This window comes from Bos mutus, chromosome X, assembly GCF_027580195.1.
Source record: "Bos mutus isolate GX-2022 chromosome X, NWIPB_WYAK_1.1, whole genome shotgun sequence".
Lineage (NCBI taxonomy): Eukaryota > Metazoa > Chordata > Mammalia > Artiodactyla > Bovidae > Bos > Bos mutus.
Window position 1 is genome coordinate 109,243,821 of NC_091646.1, and position 27,771 is coordinate 109,271,591.

At 40.3% G+C, this 27,771-nt stretch overlaps 1 protein-coding gene across 3 annotated transcripts in view; it reads right to left on the bottom strand.

The window, feature by feature from the left end:
- Positions 1-27,771, bottom strand: part of ACSL4 (acyl-CoA synthetase long chain family member 4) — a 77,591-nt gene that overhangs the window by 19,811 nt on the left and 30,009 nt on the right. Inside the window, exons 2-9 of one of the 3 annotated variants that reach the window (XM_070366143.1) lie at positions 27,446-27,498; positions 13,967-14,203; positions 13,554-13,731; positions 13,074-13,183; positions 12,818-12,956; positions 9,954-10,104; positions 9,690-9,813; positions 8,868-8,939 (exon numbers count right to left, since the gene is read on the bottom strand). In XM_070366143.1, coding sequence (XP_070222244.1) covers positions 8,868-8,939; positions 9,690-9,813; positions 9,954-10,104; positions 12,818-12,956; positions 13,074-13,183; positions 13,554-13,731; positions 13,967-14,194 — 1,002 coding nt within the window. In that variant the 5' untranslated portion in view covers positions 14,195-14,203; positions 27,446-27,498. Of the gene's footprint in view, positions 1-8,867; positions 8,940-9,689; positions 9,814-9,953; positions 10,105-12,817; positions 12,957-13,073; positions 13,184-13,553; positions 13,732-13,966; positions 14,384-27,445; positions 27,499-27,771 lie in introns of all 3 variants that reach the window. The other 2 variants (XM_005905770.3, XM_070366142.1) reach the window with 2 other exon arrangements.

A 27,771-nucleotide genomic window follows, 5' to 3' on the forward strand; every position in this document is an offset into this window, starting at 1 on the left:
TTCACTGCCATGGCCCTGAGTTCAATCCCTGGTCGGGGAACTAAGATCCTGGAAGCCACGTGGTGTGGCTAATTAATAAATCTATTGAATGGAAGTGTTTTAAACATTGACTAAATTGATGTTTTTGAACTGTGGTGTTGGAAAAGACTCTTGAGAGTCCCCTGGACTGCAAGGAGATCAAACCAGTCCATCCTAAAGGAAATCAGTCCTGAATATTCATTGGAGGGACTGATGCTGAAGCTGAAGCTCCAATACTTTGGTCACCTCATGAAAAGAACTGACTCACTGGAAAAAAAAACCCTGATGCTGGGAAAGACTGAAAGCAGGAGGAGATGGGGACAACAGAGGATGAGATGGTTGGACGGCATCACCAACTCAATGGACATGAATTTGAGCAAACTCCAGGAGTTGGTGATGGACAGGGAGGCCTGGCGTGCTGCAGTCAGTGGAGTCGCAGTCAGACATGACTGAGTGACTGAACTGACTTGAACTGAAAGTATAAATAATTCGTCCACATGTAACATAAAAATAACTTTAAAATATTTCTTTTCTTTTAAATATATTGACTTGTTCTCAAACAGCACTAAAACATCCAACAATGTTGAATATAATCATAATGTTGTTCTTACTGCTACCTTATAACTCTCACAGCCTGGCAGAGAGTTTTACAGTTTCTTAAAATTATTTCCTTATACATGAGGCATTCCTATTCCATCTTAATAGAAGCTAAGTTAACAACAACAACAAAAGGATTCTTCCTCACAGCTCTTTGGAAAATTAGAAGTAGTTCAAGGTTTGGGATATACTAACTCCCAAGCTAATACGTAGAAAACAGAAAACAAACAAAACAAACCAACCAAGCAGTAAAAGCCCCAACTATCACTATATCACTAGATGATGTTTTTTTGGCATTACTTAGCACAAATCAATAAGAATTATTACATAAAGCATACACATGTATACCTAATTTAAATATTTAAAATAGCAAGTAATGTAAATTCAGTTGTGCTACAATGAATAACTCTATGGATGGCTCTTTTAATGCTAGAACAGAGTCATTCTCAAATGAAGACAGCAGAATCAGCCCTTACACTATACTCAGTGAAAGGAGTCAGACAGAAAAAGCCAACTACTGCATGATCTCGTTTATATGTGAAACATAAGAAAGCTGAACTCATAGCAACAGAGAATAAATTGGTGGTTGCCTGTGTCTAGGGGGTGAGGGAAATGGGAAAATGTTGGTCAAAGGGTATAAACTTCCAGTTGAATAAGTCTAGAGATCTAACGTACACCATGGTGACTATGATCAATAAGATTGTATTGTATACTTGAAAGTTGGTAAAATAAAATCTTAAATGTTCTTTTCATAAACACACAAATAGTAACTATGTGAGGTGATAAATGTTTTAATTAACATTGTGGTAATCATTTTGCAATACATATGTATATCCAATCATCACATTGTAGACCTTAAACTGACACAATGCTGCTAAGTCGCTTCAGTCGTGTCCAACTCTGTGCAACCCCATAGATGGCAGCCCAACAGGCTCCCCTGTCCCTGGGATTCTCCAGGCAAGAATACTGGAGTGGGTTGCCATTTCCTTCTCCAATGCATGAAAGTGAAAAGTGAAAGTGAAGTCGCTCAGTTGTGCCTGACTCTTAGCGACCCCATGGACTGCAGCCCACCAGACTCCTCTATCCATGGGATTTTCCAGGCAAGGGTATTGGAGTGGGGTGTCATTGCCTTCTCCAAAATTGACATAATGCTATATGTCAATTATATCTCAATAAAGCTGGGGAGGGACGGTTGCATGGCAACTCAAGTATGGTACAATGTTGTTTCTCTCCATTTCCTCAAAAAGAATCACTATTGGATACACTGAAATCCTTCTTTATATCTGTGACTGAGAAATCCCAAAGACTCTCTAAAAGGATTTTAACATCCTATAACTATTCCTCTTAAGAAAGTGTATGGTATGCAAATGACAAACCATGTAGTACAAGTACACCTAAAACTAATATAATACTATACCTTAACTCGGAGAAGGCGATGGCATCCCACTCCAGTACTCTTGCCTGGAAAATCCCATGGACGGAGGAGCCTGGTAGGCTTCAGTCCATGGGGTCGCTAAGAGTCGGGCACGACTAAGTGACTTCACTTTCACTTTTCACTTTCATCCATTGGAGAAGGAAATGGCAACCCACCCCAGTGTTCTTGCCTGGAGAATCCCAGGGACGGGGGAGCCTGGTGGGCTGCTGTCTATGGGGTCGCACAGAGTCGGACATGACTGAAGCGACTTAGCAGCAGCAGCAGCAGCATACCTTAACTATATTTCAATCTAAGCCCCCACCAAGGTAAATAAATTGTACCATGTGTATCCTACCAATAAATCATGTATCAGTTCAGTTCAGTTCAGTCACTCAGTCATGTCTGACTCTTTGTGACCCCATGAATTGCAGTACGCCAGGCCTCCCTGTCCATCACCAACTCCTGGAGTTTACTCAAACTCATGTCCATCCAGTCAGTGATGCCATCCAGCCATCTGATCCTCTGTCATCCCCTTCTCCTCCTGCCCCCAATCCCTCCCAGCATTACGGTCTTTTCCAATGAGCCAACTCTTCACATGAGAAGGCCAAAGTATTGGAATCTCAGCTTCAACATCAGTCCTTCCAGTGAACACCCAGGACTGATTTCACTTAGAATGGACTTGTTGGATCTCCACACAGTCTAAGGGACTCTCAAGAGTCTTCTCCAACACCACAGTTCAAAAGCATCAATTCTTTGGCGCTCAGCTTTCTTCACAGTCCAACTCTCACATCCATACGTGACCACTGGAAAAACCATAGTCTTGACTAGACGGACCTTTGGTGGCAAAGTAATGCCTCTGCTTTTTAATATGCTATCTAGGTTGGTCACAACTCTCCTTCCAAGGAGTAAGCATCTTCTAATTTCATGGCTGCAAGCACCATTTGCAGTGATTTTGGAGCCCCCAAAAACAAAGTCTGACACTGTTTCCACTGTTTCCCCATCTATTTCCCATGAAGTGATGGGACCAGATGCCATGATCTTCGTTTTCTGAACGTTGAGAGTTAAGCCAACATTTTCACTCTCCTCTTTGACTTTAATCAAGAGGCTTTTTAGTTCCTTTTCACTTTCTGCCATAAGGGTGGTGTCATCTGCATATCTTAGGTTATTGATATTTCTCCTGGCAATCTTGATTCCAGCTTGTGCTTCTTCCAGTCCAGCATTTCTCATGATGTACTCTGCATAGAAGTTAAATAAGCAGGGTGACAATATACAGCCTTGACGAACTCCTTTTCCTATTTGGAACCAGTCTGTTGTTCCATGTCCAGTTCTAACTGTTGCTTCCTGACCTACATATAGGTTTCTCAAGAGGCAGGTCAGGTGGTCTGGTATTCCCATCTCTTTCAGAATTTTCCACAGTTTATTGTGATCCACACAGTCAAAGGCTTTGGCATAGTCAATAAAGCAGAAATAGATGTTTTTCTGGAACTCTCTTGCTTTTTCGACGATCCAGTGAATGTTGGCAATTTGATCTCTGGTTCCTCAGCCTTTTCTAAAACCAGCTTGAACATCTGGAAGTTCACGGTTCACGTATTGCTGAAGCCTGGCTTGGAGAATTTTGAGCATTACTTTACTAGCATGTGAGATTAGTGCAATTGTGCGGTAGTTTGAGCATTCTTTGGCATTGCCTTTTTTTGGGATTGGAATGAAAACTGACCACTTCCAGTCCTGTGGCCACTGCTGAGTTTTCCAAATTTGCTGGCATATTGAGTGTAGCACTTTCACAGCATCATCTTTTAGGATTTGAACTAGCTCAACTGGAATTCCATCACCTCCACTAGCTTTGTTCGTAGTGATGCTTTCTAAGGCCCACTTGACTTCACATTCCAGGATGTCTGGCTCTAGGTGAGTGATCACACCATCGTGATTATCTTGGTCATGAAGATCTTTTCTGTACAGTTCTGTGTATCCTTGCCACCTCTTAATATCTTCTGCTTCTGTTATGTCCATACCATTTCTGTCCTTTATTGAGCCCATCTTTGCATGAAATGTTCCCTTGGCATCTCTAATTTTCTTGAAGAGATCTCTAGTCTTTCCCATTCTCTTGTTTTCCTCTATTTCTTTGGATTGATCGCTGAGGAAGGCTTTCTTATCTCTCCTTGCTATTCTTTGGAACTCTGCATTCAGATGCTTATATCTTTCCTTTTCTCCTTTGCTTTTCACTTCTATTCTTTTCACAGCTATTTGTATGGCTTCCTCAGATAGCCATTTTGCTTTTTTGCATTTCTTTTCCATGGGGATGGTCTTGATCCCTGTCTCCTGTACAATGTCACGAACCTCCGTCCATAGTTCATCAGGCACTCTATCTATCAGATCTAGGCCCTTAAATATATTTCTCACTTCCACTGTATAATCATAAGGGATTTGATTTGGGTCATACCTGAATGGTCGAGTGGTTTTCCCTACTTTCTTCAATTTAAGTCTGAATTTGCCAATAAGGAGTCATAATCTGGGCATCGGCCAAGAGGAGCTACCCCACGCCTGAGGTCAGGGGCGGTGGCTGGGAGGAGCTATCCCACACCTGAGGTCAGGTGCTGTGGCAGCAGGGAGGAACTACCCCACGCCTGAGGTCAGGGGCAGGGCTGAGAGGAGCAACCCCACGCCCAAGGTCAAGGGCAGCGGCCAAGAGGAGCTACCCCACGTCCAAGGAGCGGCGACTGAGCAGGCGCAGGAGGGCCGAGAGGAGCTACTCCACGTTCAAGGTCAGGAGGGTCAGCCGTGAGGAGACACCCCTCGTCCAAGGTAAGGAGCAGTGGCTGCACTTTGTTGGAGCAGCCATGAAGAGATATCCCATGTCCAAGGTAAGAGAAACCCAAGTAAGATGGTAGGTGCTGCGAGAAGGCATCAGAGGGCAGACACACTGAAACCATAATCACAGAAAACTAGTCAATCTGATCACAGGGACTGCTGCTGCTGCTAAGTCGCTTCAGTCGTGTCCGACTCTGTGCAGCCCCATAGACGGGAGCACACCAGGCTCCCCCGTCCCTGGGATTCTCCAGGCAAGAACACTGGAGTGGGTTTCCATTTCCTTCTCCAGTGCATGAAAGTGAAAAAATAAAGTGAAGTCGCTCAGTCATGTCCGACTCCTAGCAACCCCATGGACTGCAGCCCACCAGGCCTCTCCATCCATGGGATTTTCCAGGCAAGAGTACTGGAGTGGGGTGCCATTGCCTTCTCCAACAGGGACCACAGCTTTGTCTAACTTAATGAAACTAAGCCATGCTGTGTGGGGCCACCTAAGACAGATGGGTGATGGTGGAGAGGTCTGACAGAATGTGGTCCACTGGAGAAGGCAATGGCAAACCACTTCAGTATTCTTGCCTTGAGAACCCCATGAACAGTATGAAAAGGCAAAATGATAGGATACTGGAAGAGGAACTCCCCAGGTCGGTAGGTGCCCAATATGCTACTGGAGATCAGTGGAGAAATAACTCCAGAAAGAATGAAGGAATGGAGCCAAAGCAAAAACCATACCCAGTTGTGGATGTGACTGGTGATAGAAACAAGGTCCGATGCTGTAAAGAGCAATAGTGCATAGGAACCTGGAATGTCAGGTCCATGAATCAAGGCAAATTGGAAGTGGTCAAACAGGAGATGGCAGGAGTGAACATCGACATTCTAGGAATCAGAGAACTAAAATGGACTGGAATGGGTGAATTTAACTCAGATGACCATTATATCTACTACTGTGGGCAGGAATCCCTTAGAAGAAATGGAGTAGCCAACATGGTCAACAGAAGAGTCTCAAATGCAGTACTTGGATGCAATCTCAAAAATGACAGAATGATCTCTGTTCGTTTCCAAGTCAAACCATTCAATATCACAGTAATCAAAGCCTATGCCCCAACCAGTAATGCTGAAGAAGCTGAAGTTGAATGGTTCTATGAAGACCTACAAGACCTTTAGAACTAACACCCAAAAAAGAGGTCCTTTTCATTATAGGGGACTGGAATGCAAAAGTAGAAGTCAAGAAACACCTGGGGTAAGAGGCAAATTTGGCCTTGGAATACGGAATGTAGCAGGGCAAAGGCTAACCGAGTTTTGCCAAGAGAATGCACTGGTCATAGCAAACACCCTCTTCCAACAACACAAGAGAAGACTCTACACATGGACATGACCAGATGGTCAACACCGAAATCATGTATAAGTCATTTAAAAAAAAAAAAAGGTTGGGTGGAAAAGAGCACATGGGAGTGAGGCAGATGTGTGAGAACTACTTTCACCACTCCTTCCAACACTAGATACCAGTCACAGATACAGAAAGGCCTTAATGAATAAAGAACTCAACACAGTTGCAACACACTGGCAGGGTTTATTGTTAGCACATTCAGTCACCCTTTAAATCGACCTAATAATATTACATGACATTCAACAGTCATTACTTATAAGTAGTGATTTACTGTGAATTCTCATCATGTACGTGAATATTACAATACTAAATGTATCTTTTATTCTGACTCAGGAAAGAAACTGAGAAAATAGTCTACCAGAAACAATTCTCAATAAAAAGATTTTTTAAGGCTTATTTAAAGAGGAGTGGAAAGAGCTAAGGGAACCAATAAGGTATGGTGAAGCATCAGTGAACTAGCAACATAGGAGATGGTTTACTATCTCTAGGTCTGAAGAAGTGAGAGGAGAGAAGTATTACTAGAATCTGATGGAGGACCATTGCCATGGGAAAGACCTGGTTAGAGCCAATAGGAACTAGACTATCCAATGAGCACTGGCAACAACTACCAAAAATGGCAGCTTAGCAGGGAAGAGGCAAAGTCAGTAAATAGGTAGACCTCTCTCTCCGTCCTCTGATCTCTCATGAGCACCAACAAGTGGCTAAGCCCCACCAGAAATCAAAACACGTGCAAATCCTCCTGGAGTTATCCTCCCAAGACACAAAGTAAAGAATGAAAAACAGGTAATTAAAAGATACACAGCATATCAGCTAACTGTTGTTTATCTTTCAGGCCTAAATTCAAACATTATTTCCTAGACTCCTCGGTCCTTCCCCCTCCCTAATTATGTCCTCTGATACGGTTTCCTAAGAACTTCTGGGTAATAAACCCAACATACTGTTTCCCAAAGACAATCGTAAATAGACAGCCACAGTGGTTAAGAAGTCTCTGCCATCACAGTTCAAGTTTTAATTACCATCTATGGGCTCTGTGACCTTTGGCAAGTATTTTTTTTTTCTTTATACAAGGACCCACCTAGCAGAGTCGGACATGACTGAAGTGACTTAGCAGCAGCAACAGCAGCAGAGTCTTAGAGAGGATTAAGCAAGATGATCCATCTAAAGCACTTAGCACAGTGTCTGGAACATAGTTAAGTACTGTGAAACCTATTATCAGCATTTTATGATGCTTTTAATCAGAAGACTCTCTTTTCAGTTTGTAAACTTGCTGAATTCTACAGCACCGCCTCCTCCCCCGTCTTTCAACCTGGCTTCCTTTCCTCCCTTGAAATCTTTGCTTGCATTTAAGGGCTTCCCTGGTGGTGCAGAGATTAAAGCATCTGCCTGCAATGTGGGAGACCTGGGTTCCGTCCCTGGGTCAGGAAGATCCCCTGGAGAAGGAAATGGCAACCGACTCCAGTATTCTTGCCTGGAGAATCCCATGGACGGAGGAGCTTGGTGGGCTCCACGGGTCGCAAAGAGTTGGACACGACTGAGCGACTTCACTTCACTTTCTAAATAAAAATGCAAATGCTACTCTGATCGAATACTTTGGTTATTTTGGTAATTTGAAGGTAAAAAAAAATTATCTTCCATCTGTAATTCTTAGAAAAACTTGGACTGAACACTTCATTATCTAATCACAGGCTTTCCATATGCAAAAATAATTCTTAGAAAGATAATCGGATAAGATGTAAAGTCTGATCATAATACAAGCAGTAGTGATACTCCCACTGGAGTTTCTAAAGCCTAAAGTGCTAGAATATATTTGACTATACAAGTTAGAAACATTGTTAAATATTTAATAATTTATCATTACAAGGCTATAAAATGTAACATCTTATTTTTATGAAAGGCAATATTTCACATAAAGATTTTTAATATCTAGAATTCAATCTGATGTGACGAGCTCACTCATTGGAAAAGACCCTGATGCTGGGAAAGACTGAAGGCAGGAAGAGAAGGGGACGACAGAGGACAAGATGATTGGATGGCATCACCTACTCTATGGACATGAGTTTGAGCAAGCTCTGGGAGTTGGTGATGGGACAGGGAAGCCTGGCGTGCTGCAGTCCATGCGGTCGCAAAGTCTCAGACACGACTGAGTAACTGAACTGAACTGAAAATTCAACTTTTTTTCTCTGGGAGTTCTCTCATATGACAGTTTCCTTAATCTTTCTTAGCCACCATAAGGGTCAGCAGCTTGGATTCTAGATTCAGCTCTGCCATGAACCAGCTCTGTAACCTTGGATACACTGCCCCAGTTTTCTAGGATGGCCTCAGTTGCCTCATTTTTAAATGAAGTGACTAAACTAAATGATCTTTGGAGTGTCATCTATCTTTATAGTATTATGACCAATTCTCAGACTAGGTAATTTGAGCTAGGTCAGTTTCATCACTTAATTTTCAAGAATCAGCAAACCCTTACAGGCATCCACTTTAGAAGTTTGCCATTTCATCTTTTCCAGATACTTATCTAAGATTTTAAGGGACACATTTTACTGTAATTTCCACAAAGTACAATTGTTTAAAAACGTTGACAAATATTTAAGAGGGTTACTTTTTTTAAAGTCCAAGTGCAGGCCATGGACGACACTGACATGCTATACTCACCGGGACAGCAGCCATGAGTGTAGGCTTCAGTACAGTACAGTCTCCTTTGCTTCCCTTTTTAATTTTGCTGGACTAGAGTAAACAAAAAGTAAACAGGATCAAGGAAAGAAACCTTAGCAGGAAAAAGGTTATAATTTAAGTATTAGCAGGAGCAAAGACAGACATTTACACATGGAATTTGCTCTGTACTGCTCTGTGAGTTATCTGTTCCAACTATCATAACCTACAAGTCTGAGGTATGAGGATATTAGTGTTTTTGTCCTGTAGATGATTTCTTCTAGCACATTTCAGTCTTTCTTATAGGAGAAACTCTGATCCAGGATAAAAGAAAATGGGGTATTTTGGTAAACTGAGCGTTTTTACTAATAACATATCACACATAGCACAGACTATCCATTTTCAAACAAAAACAAAAAAAGGTGAAAAAACCTAAACTAAGGTAGATCAAACACTAAAACAAAACTGAAAAAAATTTTAATTTTCTTTGATCAGCCAGAAGGCAAAGCCACATCTCAAAGTCATCTCTATGAACATCAACTAGCATCATATAGAAATACTATTTTGGTAACATTTTGGTTGATAGAATACTGAAGACAATGAAAGTAATTATCAGTCTCAAAATAATTTTAAAATATATAGATAAAGCAATGCTAACAAATCCTCAAGGTTATTTTCTATAGCAACATACTGCTCATGGGAGCTATTTTTGAAGCCAAGGAGAAAGTTTTAGCTGAATTAAAATATTTCATGTTTTAGTAAACTGTTCTCAGCCGAACACTGTAACTTAATATGATCATGTCAATAGACTGAAAAGCTTGTCACCTGGTCAGAGAGTGTAAGTGGAGAAGAATATCCAATCCTACAGCCATAGGTAAAGCAAGAGATCTCTGCTGTCAACTCAAGCACATGAGCCAAAGGCAGGTAGCCAATATACGTATCCTTTGGTCTAAAACAAAGTAAGAGAAAGATTCTAGCCATTCTTAAAAAGACATTGTAAATTAGAAACATCAATTATTGTTTTACTATAGTCTGAGTTTAGAGAATGTCAAACATTAGTTCTAAGAACACTCAATAATTTTCTCTTACCCCAGCCCAGGAATTCTCTCACACTGGCCAGTCATTCCAGCTATCAAATTGCTATGATGCATCATCACTCCCTTAGGTCGGCCAGTAGACCCACTGGTATACATGACAATAGCCAAGTCTGAAGGAGTTGGTCTATTTGGAGAAACGCTCACTAAATGAATGAAAAAGCACATTTCCTTTAGTTTAAAAGTTAAATTGTTAAACAGAGATAAGATTTTTAGATTCTGGTGTAATGATAAACTATTTAAAACAAATACTCTCTATTGATCATCAACAAGAAAATGGTTATCCAATTCTGGTTACCTGCAATGAGAACTTCAAACTTAATTTGGCCCATTTTCTGAATGTTTAGCCTAATCCCTCTCCACAGTGCTGTTTACAGGGTTTTGTTGTGGAAAGATATCTAAGATCTGGAAAATTAGGACGATAGAGTACTGTGTGTGAGCTCCTCAAGCCTCAGTTTTCTCATGTCTAAAATGAAATGGTTGGACTAGATTTTGGTTCTTAACCACTGGTGGGCATAAGAATCGCCTGTGCAACTTAAATAAAATACTATCTCTGGACCCTAGCTCTGAAAATTCTGGTTTTGTATGTCTGGAATGGATCACAGGCTCCACAGGTGACACTCATACACACTCCTGATTGAAAACCAACTGGACCTGACTCTCTTCAAGTTTTTAGAAAAATAATTTTATTTTAAAAAATAATTGAACCATGGATGTTGAGTAAGATAACAATAAGATAACCATTATACATTTAACATATTTTTTTAATTAGATTCCAAGTAGCAAGTAAAATCCAAAGGACATCAAACCAAAATGATGTCTGTGTTTTGATGGTTGCTTCTTGAAATCTATAAAGGAAATCATTTCTTGAAACTGCTGAAAGTGCAGTGACATAAAAACTGTAACAGGAAGTTGTTTCTCTCTCTGCTACACACACACATACACTCACTCATGCCTGTAGTTAGAATATTTGGTATGTGTCTGGATTGGGGATTCTTTTGGGTCTTTCAGAATTAATGCTTCTTTCCCTATCAGGGTCAGACCATACTTCGATTCTTTTTAATCAAAATCAAACAGGAATTTTAGGAAACCAAGAAAAAGAGACAATTTAGAGGGGCTTAGATGGCCTTCAATTCCCACCAAAGGTAATATCTAAACAGTTTCTAAACTTTGTTTCTTCTTGCCGTCTGCCTTCAGGTAGGAACGTTTAATCATCTTGTGTCCTGAGCTCCAGAGCCGCCTCTGCTTGTTGAATGATTAGGGGAAAGAAATAGAGAGGTCTTCCCAACAGATTACAGTTAGCTGTCTTGAGCAGGGATCAGCCAACTTTTATTGCAAAGGACCATAGAGTAAATATTTTAAACTTGGAGGGTCGTATGGTCTCTCTGCCAAAGCTACCCAGGTTTGTTACTGGAGAGTGAAGGAAACCATAGGCAGTTGTTAAACAAATGGATGTGACTGTGTTCCAATCCAACTTCATTTAGAGAAACAGATGCAGGTTGAAGCTTGCTAACCTGTCTGCTAGAGTTGTGCTTCTCAAACTATGAGGACCTTTTTTCCCCCTAATAATTTATGAATGGATGCATTTGTAAAATACAATAAAAGAAGGTAGAGATGAGTGGACTAGGTAGGATATGTGGGTCTATCATGTTATGGCTCACACAAAATTATGAGGACCCCTACCTCCAATAGTTTTATGCCAACAAATCCCAACCAATCAGGACTTGTCAGTCAACTTTATCCCAATCTTGCAGTGTCAACCTGGTGTTGAGACACAACTCTCCATGGGTCTGTTGAGTTTCTGCACATCTTGTGAGCAGAGGCACTGACTTTATTCTGGACTATCTTTTCAAGGATGATTCCACAGTGAACAGCCTTGGAAGACAGAAAAAGTGTCTCCCTCTGGAGCAAAGAACAGGCGTGCTCACTGTCCAGTGCAATAAAGATAATACTTTTCCTCAGAGCAAAGGGCAGGCATGCTGACTGCCTGTTATAAAAGACTTGGCTTCCTCATCTAGCAGAGTATTGTGATCTTCTCATTAAACATGTGAAAGAAAATAATTTAAATGGAATATTTCAACTGTTCAACCCTCTCTGACCTGATGACCAACTGACATTTTGATATGACACACTTAACTTATTTCAAATGGAATACCAACTACCATACCAGTAGTAGAATAAATCCAAGTATGGTTTTATTTATGGTTTGTATCCTCAGAGATATGATTAAAATCAGTAGCATTAGCACTAAAAAAAATAAAGGAAAATTTTACTGAATGGAAGGCCTGAGATCTGTCCCTTACATGAGGTTCAGACTGGAAGGTTATAGTAGGTTTTTAAAAAAAAAAAAAAAGGAAAGAAAGTTTGGCAGCAGCTGCCATAAATCTGAATCATCAAATGCATGCATGCTTAGTTGCTAAGTTGTGTCCAACTCTCTTCAACCCCATGGACTGTAGTTTGCCAGGCTCCTCTGTCCATGGAATTCTCCAGGCAAGAATACTAGAATGGGTAGCCACTCCCTTCTCCAGGGACCTTCCGAACCCAAGGATCAAACCCTGGTCTCCTGCATTGCAGACGGATTCTTTACCATCTGAGCCACCAGGGAAGCCCTGAACCATTGAATACTTCTCAGTAATTTAGTAAATTTTCAAACAGTGGTTACCTTTTTGAGGAGGGAGAGAAAATCTTAATATTATATGGTCTTGATAGTTTTTAAACATTTTTCATGTTATTTTTTATTGAGTTATACAAACCTTTTTTTTAAATCAGAGAACTTAACAGTTTTCACTTGTATTATTTCTTTAATTTACTGGAATAATAAGCCTTGAATCAATTAATAAATTTGTTTGCTTTACTTACAGTTTTCTGGCTTGGATCCCAACTCTTCTACTGATTGCATGCTGTGAATCTCAAATCCTTCAGGGTATTCTGCTTTATTGATAGTCTTATTGTCCACATAAATGATATGTTTAACACAGTTGATATCTATCAATGCAGTCTGTTGAACAGAAGGAAAATCCAGCTATTAAATATGGGCCCGCAATCAACTTCATTACTGAATATTTTCCTATGCTGTCAAATGCTACCATAAATTAAAAGAAAATGTCATATTTACCTTAAGTTTACTCTCCAGAAGTTCAACACTAGTAATCAGATATGTAGCCTCAGATTCATTTAACCCATGAACTACAGCTTCTCTGCCAAGGGTGGCATATAAAGTCACAACTACATAATAAAAAATAAACACAAACATTAAATGATAAACATTTCTTAGATATATTATTTCAGCCAACTTTTAATGGTAGACTCACAGACATGAATATATTTTATAATCTACTTTGCTTTCATAGTCTCTGCTCTTACCCTTCCACTTTGCCTCAAACTTCCTGGCAGTTGCAAATGTGTCTTACAAATTCTCAGGATTCTAACTCTCTAAACCTAAAGAAACCAGAAAATACTAAAAGTGCCACAAACTGGGCACAAATTCATCAGTTAGGATTCTCAAGGTCAACAGGTTCTGGCTTAACACTTGCTCAGGACAGTTTCATGTATAAGAACAGCCCACTCTCTCCCTCCAAAACCACCAGGCACTTACGAGGAAAATTGTACTTAAAGCAGGTCTGTGCCGCAATCATCCATTCAGCCCTGGTCTCACAGAAAATGGCAATGGTGCTCTTTGGCTTCAGTCCCAGTGCAGTGAGTCCACTACCGAAGTTATTCACTCGGCGGTTCACTTCGAGATAGTTCAACCATTTATAATTCCCGAGAATTAACTGTTAGAGTGAGAGATGCTGTAATATTAGCATATGTGCTCAAACAAGCAATTAAAACACTATTCAATGGGGAGAACTCAAAATTGCCCTTAAGTGAATATACAGACGCTAGGAACAGCTTTGGAGAATTAGTTACAGGCACTATAATGAAATGTTGGCATGTTTTAAATGCACTTGATTTATAGTCAAGTGTACCTTCCCCTTAAAAAAAATAGAAAGCCCCAAAATGCTTTACCTTCTTAAAAACCTTTCCATTTGGCTGCATTTCATTTTCTTCACTTAGGACTTCCCTGGTTCCCAGGCTCTCCTTCTTCCCAAACTTGGAGACAGCATGATCGAATAATTTATCCAGGGTGTCTGCTCCAGGGATGTCTATGACAGCTAGCGAGTCGAAGTGCGTGACAGAACGATATGGACTTCCAGGTTTGTCTGAGGTGGGCTTAGCTTTTATTCTCTTTGCCATAGCGTTTTTCTTCTTAGCATTGGTAAGAAAATACCATGGAATAAATATAAGGGCACTGTATATTGTTATTAACAGGTGGATAGGCAGCAAAATAATGGTGAGCACACTTTGCTTAAGTTTCATGGTGGCAAGGCTTCTAAAATGATGTTTATTTCTTGTTATTCTTTGGCTTCGGAAAGCCTGATTTTGCTGAAGAAGGCAATAATGGGAGCAGCAGTAAGAGTAGCAGAATAGTCAAGGCAGTTCAATTTTAATGATACAGAAAGAGTTAGTAATCTTTGGAAGCCGACAATAAAGTACACCTGCAGGTGAAGACAATGAACCAGGCAGAGAGCAGGGAAAACAAAACAAAAACAAAAGAGTATTAACAAGTTGATAGCACCATTGATTTAAATACTCAGGTTTTTATTAGTTTCTAGCATTGATTTGATACGAGAAAGCAGAAATAACTGGTCTGAAAGACTGGTATTTTCCAGTTTTAATCATTATGGCCATAAATTTTAGATGCAATTTTTGTAGGTTATCTGGTATACTGCACGTGACTCTACAAGTCAGTTGTATAACACTATAGCAACTATATGAGCACATGCCTGTGATATTTAAGTTTGGCTAAATTTTAGGAGAGTAGAGAATGCCAATACTGAGGTTTCTCTTCAATATGCACATGTAAACTGAACAGCTTTAAATAGTATTTGACTTTTTCAAAAGAGGGGAAATAAATCCACCAGTTTTGGCTTATTTCTCAATGATCAACCCAGAAATATTCTGAGTTCTTCATTATGATAATTTTTTAGTAATGCTATTCATTATCGCCTATCCCCCAAATTGGACTAATATAATCATAAAATCATTTCCTACATGTCTGTTTTGTGCTCAAATTGCACCAGTTGCCTGGGAGTGGCAGTATTAAGTCCAAGGCAGTGTAAGTCTCCTGGCCCCTGCTCATTATGAGTTAACAGTTATGAAGTCATCAGCACACAAGATAGATCCAATGTTTTTCAAACTTTATTTGCAGGAGAAAGGGGCAGCTAACCCATTTCATCAAATAAACACTAGTGAAGATTTCCCATCTGTAAACACTAAAGTAGAATTGCTCTGGCGGAAGCAGGGATTGGGGGTGCCCTGAGTCCCACCCTGGACTTCCTGGAACCCCATTCTCAAAGTGACCACTCGACCTTCTTTCCAACGAAGAGTCTGTAGAAATACCTAAGTCCTGTGGTGCACAGTGCAAGCAATTAATGTGATAGCAGTTCAGAGCAAGTGCAAAATGGTCCACAGTTACAAAGGGAAGCTTTGTGGAGATTAGACTTAAGCTGGACCTTATGTTGGGGATCTGGAAACAAAGGAAAAGGACAGAGGTCATTCTGGGCTGGGGAACCACATGAAGAGAGGAATGAAAAGACTCTAGGAGAGGAATGAGTGCAAATAATAAGGACACTCGCCTGACTGGGGCACAAAGTATTCGCCACAGCAGTACAGGCCACAGTAGTACATGATCTGACAAATCAGGCGAAGTAGTTTTCATTTGATTTGGCAGGAAACTGGAGGCCACTGCAGGTCAGAAAAACAGTGCCAACTGGAAAGGAACTGCACAAACAGCCTCATGGAGAATAATCTTTCTCCAGGAGCTTGCCTTCAGTTGAGAAAGCTATTTTGGTGAGTGGCAATATATTTCAACTAGAAAAAAGTACAGTATTAGCTCACTTTGAGGGGCCAAAGCAAAGTGCATCCTTCTGCAACTCCTGTGAAAATCAACTACTGACCCCAAGACAGTTGTGCCTTTTTACACCAATTACTATAAAATGGTAACATAATCCTTAAGCCTGCTCTGCTGTTATTCATGTTGTTCAACTGAGCGTGGTGAAATGAGCAAGAAATTACAGATGAAACGACCTGTGATTCAGGCCCCATCTCTGTCACTGACTAGCTGTGTAACCTTGGGCAAAGCCTCTGAGCATAAGATCTGGCTAGATCAGTAGGCCTTAACTTCCTAGGGGTGATGGACCACTTTCAGAATTCAATGAGTACTATAGACCCAGTTCTCCTCAGAAAGATATGCAAAATGGTATACTCAAATTCAGGGAATTCCTGAGTTCCCTGGAATCCATCCATGAACACCAAAGGTTGACACCACCCTTACAATTTCCTTGGGCCCTTGCAACTTTAACTTTATGCTTTACTATACCTAGAAAAGGGCTTCCCTGGTGGCTCAGTGGAAAGAATCTGCCTGCCAATGCAGCAGATGTGGGTTTGATCCCTGGGTTGGGAAGATCCCCTGGAGAAGGGAACAACTACCTGCTCCAGTATTCTTGCCTGGGAAATCCCATGGACAGAGGAGCCTAGAGGGCTACAGTCCATGGGGTCACAAAGAGCCAGACACAATTGAGTTACTAAACAATATACCTAGAAATTGCTTTCTCCATCTCTCTGACAAGTCTCGTCACCCTTTTTTTTTTTTTTCAAGATAGAATACACCAAGGGTCTATCATAGTGCCTGATCCTCAGTATGCAAGATCCCCTCTAATAATCCTCTCCTCCATCAAACATTCCATGACTACCCAAATCCATGATAGTCTCTCCTTTTCCTAATTTCCCACATCACTAGAAATGTCTACCACTCATTCTGATCCTTGATTATGTCATCATTTTTAAACATCTAAGCATCTAAGTATGCAGCACAGACCAGTAGTTCGCAACCCTATCAAATCCAGCACCTCTTTATTATAACAAATATTTTATAATACTCCTTTATAAACCCTAAAGGTACTCAGAGATGATAGTCTACTTACACACACAGTTTTAAAAATAATTCCTTACTGATAATATAAAGAAGTACTGAAAGGAAATTAATTCAAAATAAATACTTATTTCAATACATAAATTCTCAGGGACAATACCAGAAGACAAACAAAAGTCTTTAGACTGATAGAATCCCCCTAAGTGGGGAATATCACCTCAGTCTCATTTGAAAAATGGGGCTGAAGAAGCAGAAGACAGCTTTTGACAATATTACAAACTAGCTGGATTTAAACTGTGCTGCATGCTTTTCAGTCAATTGTTTTGTTATATACACTTAATTTTTTACACAGACTTCCCTTAAGTCTTAGAGGTAGGGAAACATCTACTTGATCCTCATAGTACACACACATACATACACACACACACACACACACACACACACCCACACACCCCACAAGGCTCAAAGAACACTGAGGTAAAGAGAGATCATTTAGTTTAGAAGTTTTCTATTTTTTCTGGTGGTGCTGAGGCTGGGGGCATGGGGTGGGTATGGGTCACTCATTTGAATAAAATCTTATATGCACATGGAAACACAAGTATAGATAAAAGAAAAAAGCAGAGTTGCTTCAGTTGGGGAAGCTGTGTGAGCACCTGAAGGGACTCTATGGAACCTCCATTTCAGCTGAGTATTTGAGCCACTGATGCTGTCTGATCTTTCATCTCCAAGGGAAGTGAATGAGTGACAGTGCAAATTGCATCCGAGGTCTGTCCCCAAGTTTGGTGCTCTTTCAAGCACCCCCCGCTCCCAGGCAGCCTCCGCTCACTTTGGCCTATCATTTAAAAATCCTTCTGTATCAAAAATTTTCCAGCATTACACACAGTCTGCTGATAAATTAATTTTTTAAAAAAATTTGAACACCTACTATGTATGTTTTGAGCACATAATACAAAGATGAGTAAAACATGCTCTCAATCCTTTGCATGCACATCTGCATGTCCATATGTATGGTAGGGGGCAGGGAGATGAGTTCACAAATATATACAGTAGACTATGATAGATCCCATCAGAGAAGCAAGAACAAAAGGTATTCAAAAAAGGGATGAGATTACACCCAGTTTGGGGATCGGGGAGAGATGGAGGACGAAGGAGAACCACCTAGGAAGGTTTCACAAAAAAAGCACGGTATTTTGGGTTGGTGTAAAGGATGGGAACATTTTCAAAAGGAGAGGACAAAGACTGGGAAATGAGGATGGTCCTCATGGACTCTGGGGAATGGCTGGCAGCAGAACTGCAGGATGTATCAGAAAACAGCAAGCAGCATGGCAGATGCTTTCGAGCTTTCTGCTTTTAAAGTGCTGGTCCCCTTTTGTGATCTAAGTCATATTATTTCAGAGTCAATGCTACTAGAATGTCACTATAAGAGACACATGTGTATAGTGATTTGGTAACTTAAGATTAAACACCCTGCTATTATATTAGAAGAAAGCCTATGATAGGTTGGGTGGTAAACACCCTAATCAAAGGAGATCTGGCTTCTCAACTCAGTATCTGCTCTTAAATGTGACTCTGGACAAGATATACGACCTCTCATGTAAAGCTCTGTACCAGCGGCATCATGTGCAATCGGGAATACTGCTTGTGTTCTACTTGCTTGCCATCTACTTCATGGCACTGTTGGGGAAGTCCTCTGTCTGATCCAGCTTCACTTCCATGGGTGTGTGGTATTGGTCCCTGGAATACACTCTCAACTCTCTTGCCCCTCTCCCACTTTGGTGTACTCACTCAGCTAAACCACGACCTGGTTAAATCCAGTTTACCACCTTATCTGCACCCTTCCCCATGCAGCTGAATTTGGCTGGAGAAACACCCAACAGAGCCAAACATCCCCCTTTAGATCCATGGCTGCTCCCTCAAATGGACCCTTGAAGCTGCAGAGAAGCCATGCTGCCCTGCCCTAGGCCATCCACAGGCTTGCTCTCCTGGGGTTCATGCTTTGTTTTCTCTCTTCAGACCACCAAGTCTCCTTCACTGTCCTCAACCTCAGCTGCTGACCTGGCTTACCATTTGGCTGAGAAAACTGAAACCGTCTGAAGAGAACGTCCACAGACTCCCACCAGTGTCTCTGCAACTACTCGCATCTGTGGCCACATCTCTCCTCTCTCCTATGACTAGAGATGGGCTGGTAATGCTCCCAGCCAAGGCCGACCCCTTCTCTCATGCATGAAGCCCCTGTCTAGACTAGAAAGACCTTGATGCTGCTGCTGCTAAGTCGCTTCAGTCATGTCCGAATCTGTGCGACTCCATAGACAGCAGCCCACCAGGCTCCTCTGTTCTGCTGCTCTATTAACTCTTCCTTCTCCTGCCTCATTAATTTCTCCTGCTCTGCTGAACTGGTCCCACCCACATTCTAACAGGCTATGATTTCTTTCATCTTAAAAACCATTCCCTCTCTTGTACCTTATTCTCTGCCTGTGGCTCCATTTCTTCTCCTTCTCTGTGTGTGTGCTAAGTCACTTCAGTCATGTCTGACTGTTTGGACTATAGTCCGCCAGGCTCCTCTGTCCATGGGATTCTCCAGGCAAGAATACTGGAGTGGGTTGCTGGGCCCTTTTCCAGGGGATCTTCCCAACCCAGGGATCAAACCTATGTCTCTTAAGTCTCCTGCATTGGCAGGTGGGTTCTTTACCACTAGCGCCACCTAAGAAACCCTCTCCTTCTCTGTAAGACTCCTTTAAAGAGTTGTCCCCATGCCCTGTCACCCAGTTATCTCCCATTTTCTTTTGACCCCACTAAGCTCAGGTTTCCTCCTGCTGCTGCTGCTGCTGCTAAGTTGCTTCAGTCGTGTCCGACTCTGTGCGACCCCAAAGACAGCAGCCCACCAGGCTCCGCCATCCCTGGGACTCTCCAGGCAAGAACACTGGAGTGGGTTGCCATTTCCTTCTCCAATGCATGAAAGTGAAAAGTCAAAGGGAAGTCGCTCAGTCGTGTCCGACTTTTCACGACCCCATGGACTGCAGCCCACCAGGCTCCTCCGTCCATGGGATTTTCCAGGCAAGAGTACTGGAGTGGGGTGCCATTGCCTTCTCTGCAGGTTTCCTCCTACCATTCCACAAAATTGCTTTGCTCAAGGTCACCAATGACTTCCATGTTGTCAGATCCCAAGGTCAATTAAAGCTCAGGCCTCACCCTGCCCTTGACCCACCACCAGCCTTTAGCCCAGTTGACCCCTCTTTTCCTGCTGGAAACTTCTTCACTTGGCTTCCAGGAGAACCCATTCTTCAGATTTTCTTCCGACTTCCCTGACAATTCTTTCTCCATCTTCATTGCTGCTTCTTATCTCCCAGACCTCTCAATGATATAGTGTTCAGTCCTTGAACCTCTTCTTTATCTAAGCTCACTCCCAAGGTGATCTCATTTAGGCTCATAGCTTTAAACAACATAAATATGGTGATGATCCCAAAGTTTCTCTGCTAAGCCTGGAGGTCTCCCTTAAGCACTAGGTTTGTATATCCAACTGCTTCCTCAACAGATCCATTTAGATATCAGTTACATACTCATTTAATACATATGTATTAATAGGAAATTGAGCTGCTGATCATCCTTCCACAAATAGCCCACTCAGTCTTGCCCGTCTCTGTAGCTCCAGTTGCTTTAACCAAAGGCCTTCAATCAGGTTCACTTTCATCCCCCTCTCTTTCTCACAATTCCACAGCCAATTCATCAGCAAATCCTACCAGCTCTACTCACAAAACAGATACCAAAGTTAACTACTTCTCACCACCTCCACACATACCAACCTGGCTCAAGCCACTGTCTCCTCTCACCTGGAGAACTGCAATACCCAATGTGAGCTCCCTGCTTCCACTTTTATAACAAATTATAAACTCAGCAGCCAGAGTGCTCCAGTTCAATTGTAAGCTAGATCATGCCATTCCTCTGCTCAAAACCTTTCAAAGAATCCCCATGTGACTCATTCAGAAAAAAACATAGTCCTTACTCCAATCTATAAGAAGGGACCTGTCCCCCACCTCAAGTTTCTGCCTTCATCTGCGACACTGTCCACTTCCTTCTGCTACCATGCCAACTTGTTCCTTGATGTTTCTGGGACACAACAAGCATGATCCTGCCTCAGGGCTCTTGTACACGCTATTCTCTCTACCTGGAATGTTCTTCCAAGATACCTTCCCAGCTTATTTTCTCATCTCCTTTTTGCCTTTATTCAAATATCACTCCCTCAGTAAGGTCTTCCCCGTGCTCAGTTGCTAAGTCGTGTCCGACTCTGTGACCCTATGGACTATAGCCTGCCAGGCTGCAGTCATGGGATTTCCCAGGCAAGAATACTGGAATGGGTTGCCATACCCTCTTCCAGGGGATCTTCCTGACCCAGGGATCAAACTCAGGTCTCTTGAGTCTCCTACATTGCAGGTGGATTCTTTACCACAGAGCCACCTGGGAAGCCCAAGGCCTTCTCCAGTCACTCCAAAATCACAGCCCGTTTTGATTTCTCTCCTTAGTACTTAACACTACTACATCATATGCTTTATCTTTCATGTTTATTTTCAAGGCCTCCATTAGAACATAAAGGTTCCGTGAGGCAGAGTTTATTGTTTGCTGCTGAATCCTCCTACACTTGTACCTCTGTGTATGAAGTGTTCAATAAACTTGTTGACTGAAATAAGAATGGAGATGGGATTGCTCTGAAACTATAAAGTAAAAATGTATGTTAAGGGCAATAGCCAGAAGACAATCAATCTTAGTCATCTTTTTAAAAAATCACTTGTCCATGCCAACACTCCAGGAAATGGTATACTCTTAAAATTCCTGGTAATTACCTTGAACATGTGTTTAGTTGCTTGATAGAAAACATGAAACTGGACAAACTGCCTTTTCCACAGAGGAAAAAGACAAGTTGTTACAAAAGCAAGAGGATTATAGAATTTGTATCATGTGCCTTTTCACGGATGCCTTTCACAAATGCTGTCCTGCCATGTATGAAGAGGGATACTGCTGTCCCACCAGGAGGACATGAACTCTGAGTTGCACTTCCTTAAAATCAAATAATGCACTTGTATTTCAGCTGGAAAGGGCAGGGCGTCAGCTTCAGTCAGGGGATAGCGAATCATTCCTGTTGATGTTCAGCATTCCATTTGGGAATCGGATTGCATGCTCACTCAGTTGTGTCCAACTCTTCAGTGACCCCATGGACTGTAGCCTGCTAGGCTTCTCTGACCATGGGATTCTCCAGGCAAGAATACTGGAGTGGGTTGCCACGCCCTCCTCCAGGGGATCTTCCTGACGCAGGGATCGAACTTGCGTCTCTTGCATCTCCTGCATTGGCAGGGAGATTCTTTACCAATGAGCCACCTGGGAAGCCCGAGCATCAGATTAATAACCACTTATTGAGCCTGTACTATGGGCTATGCTCAGTCCTTTAGATACACTATTTCCTTTAATCCTTCAGAAACACACTTTGAACTAATATACTAATGAACTAGGGATGTAACTTATAACTGATGATATAATAGTCTCAGACATATCATTTGATCAAGATAACACAGCTAAGTAGGGATTCTGATCCAGGTCTACTGGATTTTAAAGTCCATGCTTTTAGCTGTACTGTCTGTGACCTGGGTCATACTGGTATAATTTAAATAGGTGAGAGTGACAAACTTTGTGTATGAAAAAATCCTGATGACAACTTTGAGCACTGATCTGTCCTACAGTCTAAAGCATTTTTATAGCAGTGCAGGGGGCGGGGAGCCCTTTAGCTGCCCAGTAAGTCCTAGAAGTTTAAGTGAAAATCAGGTGTAATTTTACTTTGCTTCTTGTTTTGAGGCCAAGTTTAATGTTAAGTATTTCATTCCAGTTACTTCAAACGCTCTGAGATAGTTAGGTTAAACACAAAAAGCATTAGTAATACATGAAGCTCCAGCACACAAAGTAAACAAACGTGACATACTGATTAAAGGCTGAATTTAAAAGAAATCATCATCTTTTCCAATAGCATGTGACACAACACCCATTCAGGAAAGAGAAAAAATAATAAACTAAAGTCCATACCAAGATAATTTTTTTTTAACAAGTTTTAGAAAATGGTCTAAACCAAGCAAGGATCCATGCATCTACCAAGTTGAGACACATGGTAGAGACAAATATTCTTCATCTGTCCTTGATATATTTCCTTATGAAAATGTAACAGATATCAATGTGATAATCTGTGATTAACTGTCAGTGGTACTTTAAGAAATCACATTTTCAAATCACACATCAGTTAAGAGTAATTTAAATACCAAATAAAGAGATAATTTGCCTTCTGAAAAGGATAAGCCTGTATCCACTAAACATTAAATCAGAAAACAATTATAAAAATTCCAAGAGATTAAAACAGATATGCATACCTGTTGCACTTTAAAAGATCATACTTCGACATAGATATTGCATCAACAAGACTTTTGTAAAGGGGTGGAGTGCTTTTTTAAAAATTCCTATTTTCTTTCACACACTATTAAAAAGTTTCAAGTGATTTTAAAACATATAGGAGAAAGGTTATATACCCATTAAAGAAAACAGTTGCTTTGGTTAATGAAATCAAACTTCATAGGCACTACATTACAATATAATTAACCTTATATTTCAACATTAAAACTTTTTAAATGTTAATATTTTAAGAAAATAAAAGGCAGTAAGAGTAGCTAGCATGATCTTTTGCTTTCAGACAGTTTGCAGGACTGAATAATCATGTGAAATATATATCTGTCTGCTCTATGTAAGTCTCATGTGACTCAAAGTTGGTAAGTCAATTTAATCAATATGAAATAGCTTATACAGTCAAACTTTTGAAGTTTACAGTAATTATAATAAATACATTTGAAAGCTGAAAAAAAAGCAAAAGAAAAGCAAACACCTAGGATGACTAGACAGATGCTCTATACCACACACTGTACGCCTGCCTAGCTAGTTTGACTAGAAGAGTCTCACAGCTATGACTGATCTTTGGTAACATCTCAAACAAGATGAACCAAACTTGTTTGCTTCATCACCTGGATGGATATTAACTCCTGAAGTCGCCATCCTGCTAGTCTCTTCCCAGCTTTCCCCAGCAAAGAAAGCACCTCAGCTGCCATGTTGAAGATGCCCTTTCTTGCTGGAGCACGCGTTCCCTCCCATAATGCGTTAAGAACATGCCCAGCACGTATCAGATAATGCTTTTTATAGGTCATAGGATAGTATAATTTGGATCCTATCTACATATGTTGAAATAAGGAGATGTCATGTGTTGAAATGTGGGAGCCTCATACAATGTTGTGCCTACACACCTCACACACACTGTGTACAAGTACATTTATCTTCCTCATTTTAAGTGATTGAAACACACTTGATTTTTATTTTTAAAAACACACTTGATTTTTTAAAGCTTTCCAAAGTTGAGAGTGGATTGGATATAATTTAATCCAAAGCTTACATATAAGGAATTTTGAGGATATACCATGCTAGAAGTGGCACCTGCCAACAAGACATGATGTTATAATCCAACTTTTTCAGACATCATGAAAAATGGGAGAGAAACTAAGTTCTAGGAGTTACGTGTTCAGAGAAATATAAAGGGTTCAGCGCTGTAGAAGGGAAGCAGACAACGACAATGACAACCCCAATCCCTAATCCCTGCTAAAGAGGATCTGCTACAGGTCCCTCTAGACAAAACCCTGCTGCTACATTCAACAGCCCATCATGCATGGTGTAGACTTTTTGTCTGTAAAGTCTTCCGTGTACTGGGTATTTTTTTCTTTATGATCTTAACATAAGTTAATAAAAACAATTGGATTACATATCTGACAAATTAACTCACAGTTATAAATGTGTTATCTGAATGAGAAATATACAGACTATTATCATTGCTATTTGTTACACATCTGTCTCCTATCATCTTATCTACTAATTATAATAAATCAATACAGCTGTGAGCTGCCAACCCTGAGCACAGGTTTAAAAAAAAAATCTGTTAATCTGCAGTGCTATTTCCCACAGCCTTTGTTTTACAGGGAGAATTTTGCAACTTACATCTTGGCTACATGCCCTATCCTCTGGCCTTTCCTAGAGGAGGGACCAGTTTAATAGATTGGTTCTCTATGAATGTTGTTTCCCAGTACTCACACTGTTAAAAAGCCATGCAGCAAGGTAGTCTTAAACCATTTCTTACAAAATGGCTAAATAAGTCACTATGATTCAGCTACCAGGCCACCATAATGTGAAACTGTACTGTGGTAAATAACAAACAAAATAAAACAACAAAACCTCGCTCTGCTCTTCAGTAGCAAATATATCTTATAACTGAGATTAATAAAAGAGTTCAGTGACTGATAAATCTGTTGAAGACTGAAGTCTTATAGCCATTCAAATCAAAAACCATTCAAATCTTATAGCGCTCAAATATTAGCGCTAGTAAAGAAAAGGGCATGGATATTCCAAAGACAATGAAAAAATTCAATATGTATTTTTATTATTAACATTATTATTAATGCAATACATAGTTAAATTATTCACACTGAATTATGGGTGTTCCTGACATTTGAGAAATTAAAGAATTCTTAACTAAAGAAGGATGCCACACGAAGTCAAATACAAGAAGCCATGGAAAAATACTCTGAGAGGTAATGTCTCCATGTTAAGGATGAGGAATATTTTCCATTCTGTTCTCTCTTCATGTTCATTTGTTCACCTGACCCATGCAAGCTTCATGAACGTGAGTGAGATAAGGGAATTAGGTATTTCTATTTTGAAGTGTACTTTGGGAGAGGCAAGGCACTATGCCAATTGAAGAACTCTCTCCAAAGTGTTTATTGACTCCTGAACTGGCCAGATACTCTTGCTAAAGCTTCTGGAAACTCCTGCTCTTCACCTTGGTAGTTCTTTCTCTTACACATCTAAGTGGGCTGCAGGCCAATTACAATAAATTTTTATGTGTGTGGGACGTGTGGGGTGGGGGTGGAGAGGGAAAAAGAAACAGGAAATAGATTCTCTGTGTATAAATAACTATAGGAGCCTGAATCCTACAGCCCATACAATTGCACTATGGTCTATTTCCCAAAAGAAACACTAAACCTGTTACCTTATCTCCTTTGTCAATCATGGGACAGCATGCTGCCTGTGTAGCTGAATTCGGAGACAACTAATTTTGGTCTGTTGATGAAAATCTTTGTTCATGTTCAAGATTTTTCTAATGCAGCCTAATCAGTCAACTGTAGCAATCTTTGCTATACAAGCACATTAAGTCTTTTGAATTTCTTTATACTTGGAATTCAAAAATAGTTATGAGCACATAAAAACTACTATTTCTTCTGTTTCAGTTTCATAATCTATTATAATGAGAGCGATTCTCAGAAGACCAGAAATACAAGAGAGACAGCATTGTATACAGGGCTTTGGTCCTGGCTCAGCAGCTTGACAAGCTGCACTACCTGGAACAAATTAAATTACCTCTTGTCTATTTCCTCATCTACATGAGAAAGTTGGATTCAGATTTTAAGATATCATAGACAAGTAAAAGTTTTATAAACAAAGAATGATGGTGAGGGCAATGACACAACTGCCATTTTTTTTTTTTTTGGCCAAGCATGGACATAAAAAACAAAAACCTATCATTTACTATCACCAACATTTCATAAAATACAGAACGGGTCTAACTCCTCAAAATTAGAAGGATATAACTTATAATAAGCAGCAATTTTTCAAATCGAAAAAGTTCAGCTTTAAAAATCTCATGGCCTGTGGGGCTTATTTCCCTCACTTCACCATGGGCCAGTAAAAAGTCTTCACTGGTCAGGGTACTGTCTAAAAGTAAATGTTTGGGAACTCCGGAACTAGGTAATTTTCAAGGTCCAAGGCTCAAACACTAAATTATAATTGTAGGTGCTCTGTTATATTTCTTTCATTCTATATTATAGTCTAGAGTAGGTGTTTCATGAAGGACAGCACTGATGCCTAGATTTTTGAAGATTAGAAATACATTTAAATCATTTTGAGAAATAATAACTAAAATTAAGCTTCAATTTATTGGAGGAAGTATACACTACTACAGATTCAACTTCATCAATATTAATGAACCATTCACTGGACACTTACTATTAAGCTCATTTTACAGATGAAGAAATTGAGGCAAAGGTAAACTAAATAACTTTTCAGAGACACACTGCCTCAGGAGTCAGAACTGGAACTCCAATTATGACTCCACTTTTTGGTAAAACTCAAAAACAAAAAAAAAAAGAGAGATTATATTTAGATTTTAATTATCACTTCCCCATTCATAAATGAGTGACAGATGTTTTAAATCTTAGAAGCTGTCCAGAGTAAAAAGTTCTATTTTACTTTTCCAAATAATGCCTTTTTAATATATAAATATTGGCAGGGCTTTTCCAATATAAAGAGAGAAAAAATGTCTATTAGTTTGGTCACTTAACTTTCTCCAAAAGCTGACAAGATTGCAAATTTAGAATTTTTAAAGGACAAATACTTACAGATTTTCTCTTTTTCTCTTAAGAAGAACCCGTATATCTTTCTGGATTTGAATCTGCAATAAGAGACAATATTTATGTGTATGGTGACATAAGAAAAGATCCTTTTTAAAAAGAAACCCATCTGCTTTTTCGCATTACCTGTGCACCTTAGTTCATGATAAGCCAGGTACCAAAGGAAAAACAAAAAATGACTAGAACTAGTACTATTGGGGTCTTACAAAAGTAACTGAGCCTGGCTCTAAGAAACAGTAGTCAAAACCCTACGGGAAAAGGGCAGATTAAGAAACAAGCAGACGACTGAACAGACATTTCCCCAAAGAAAATGG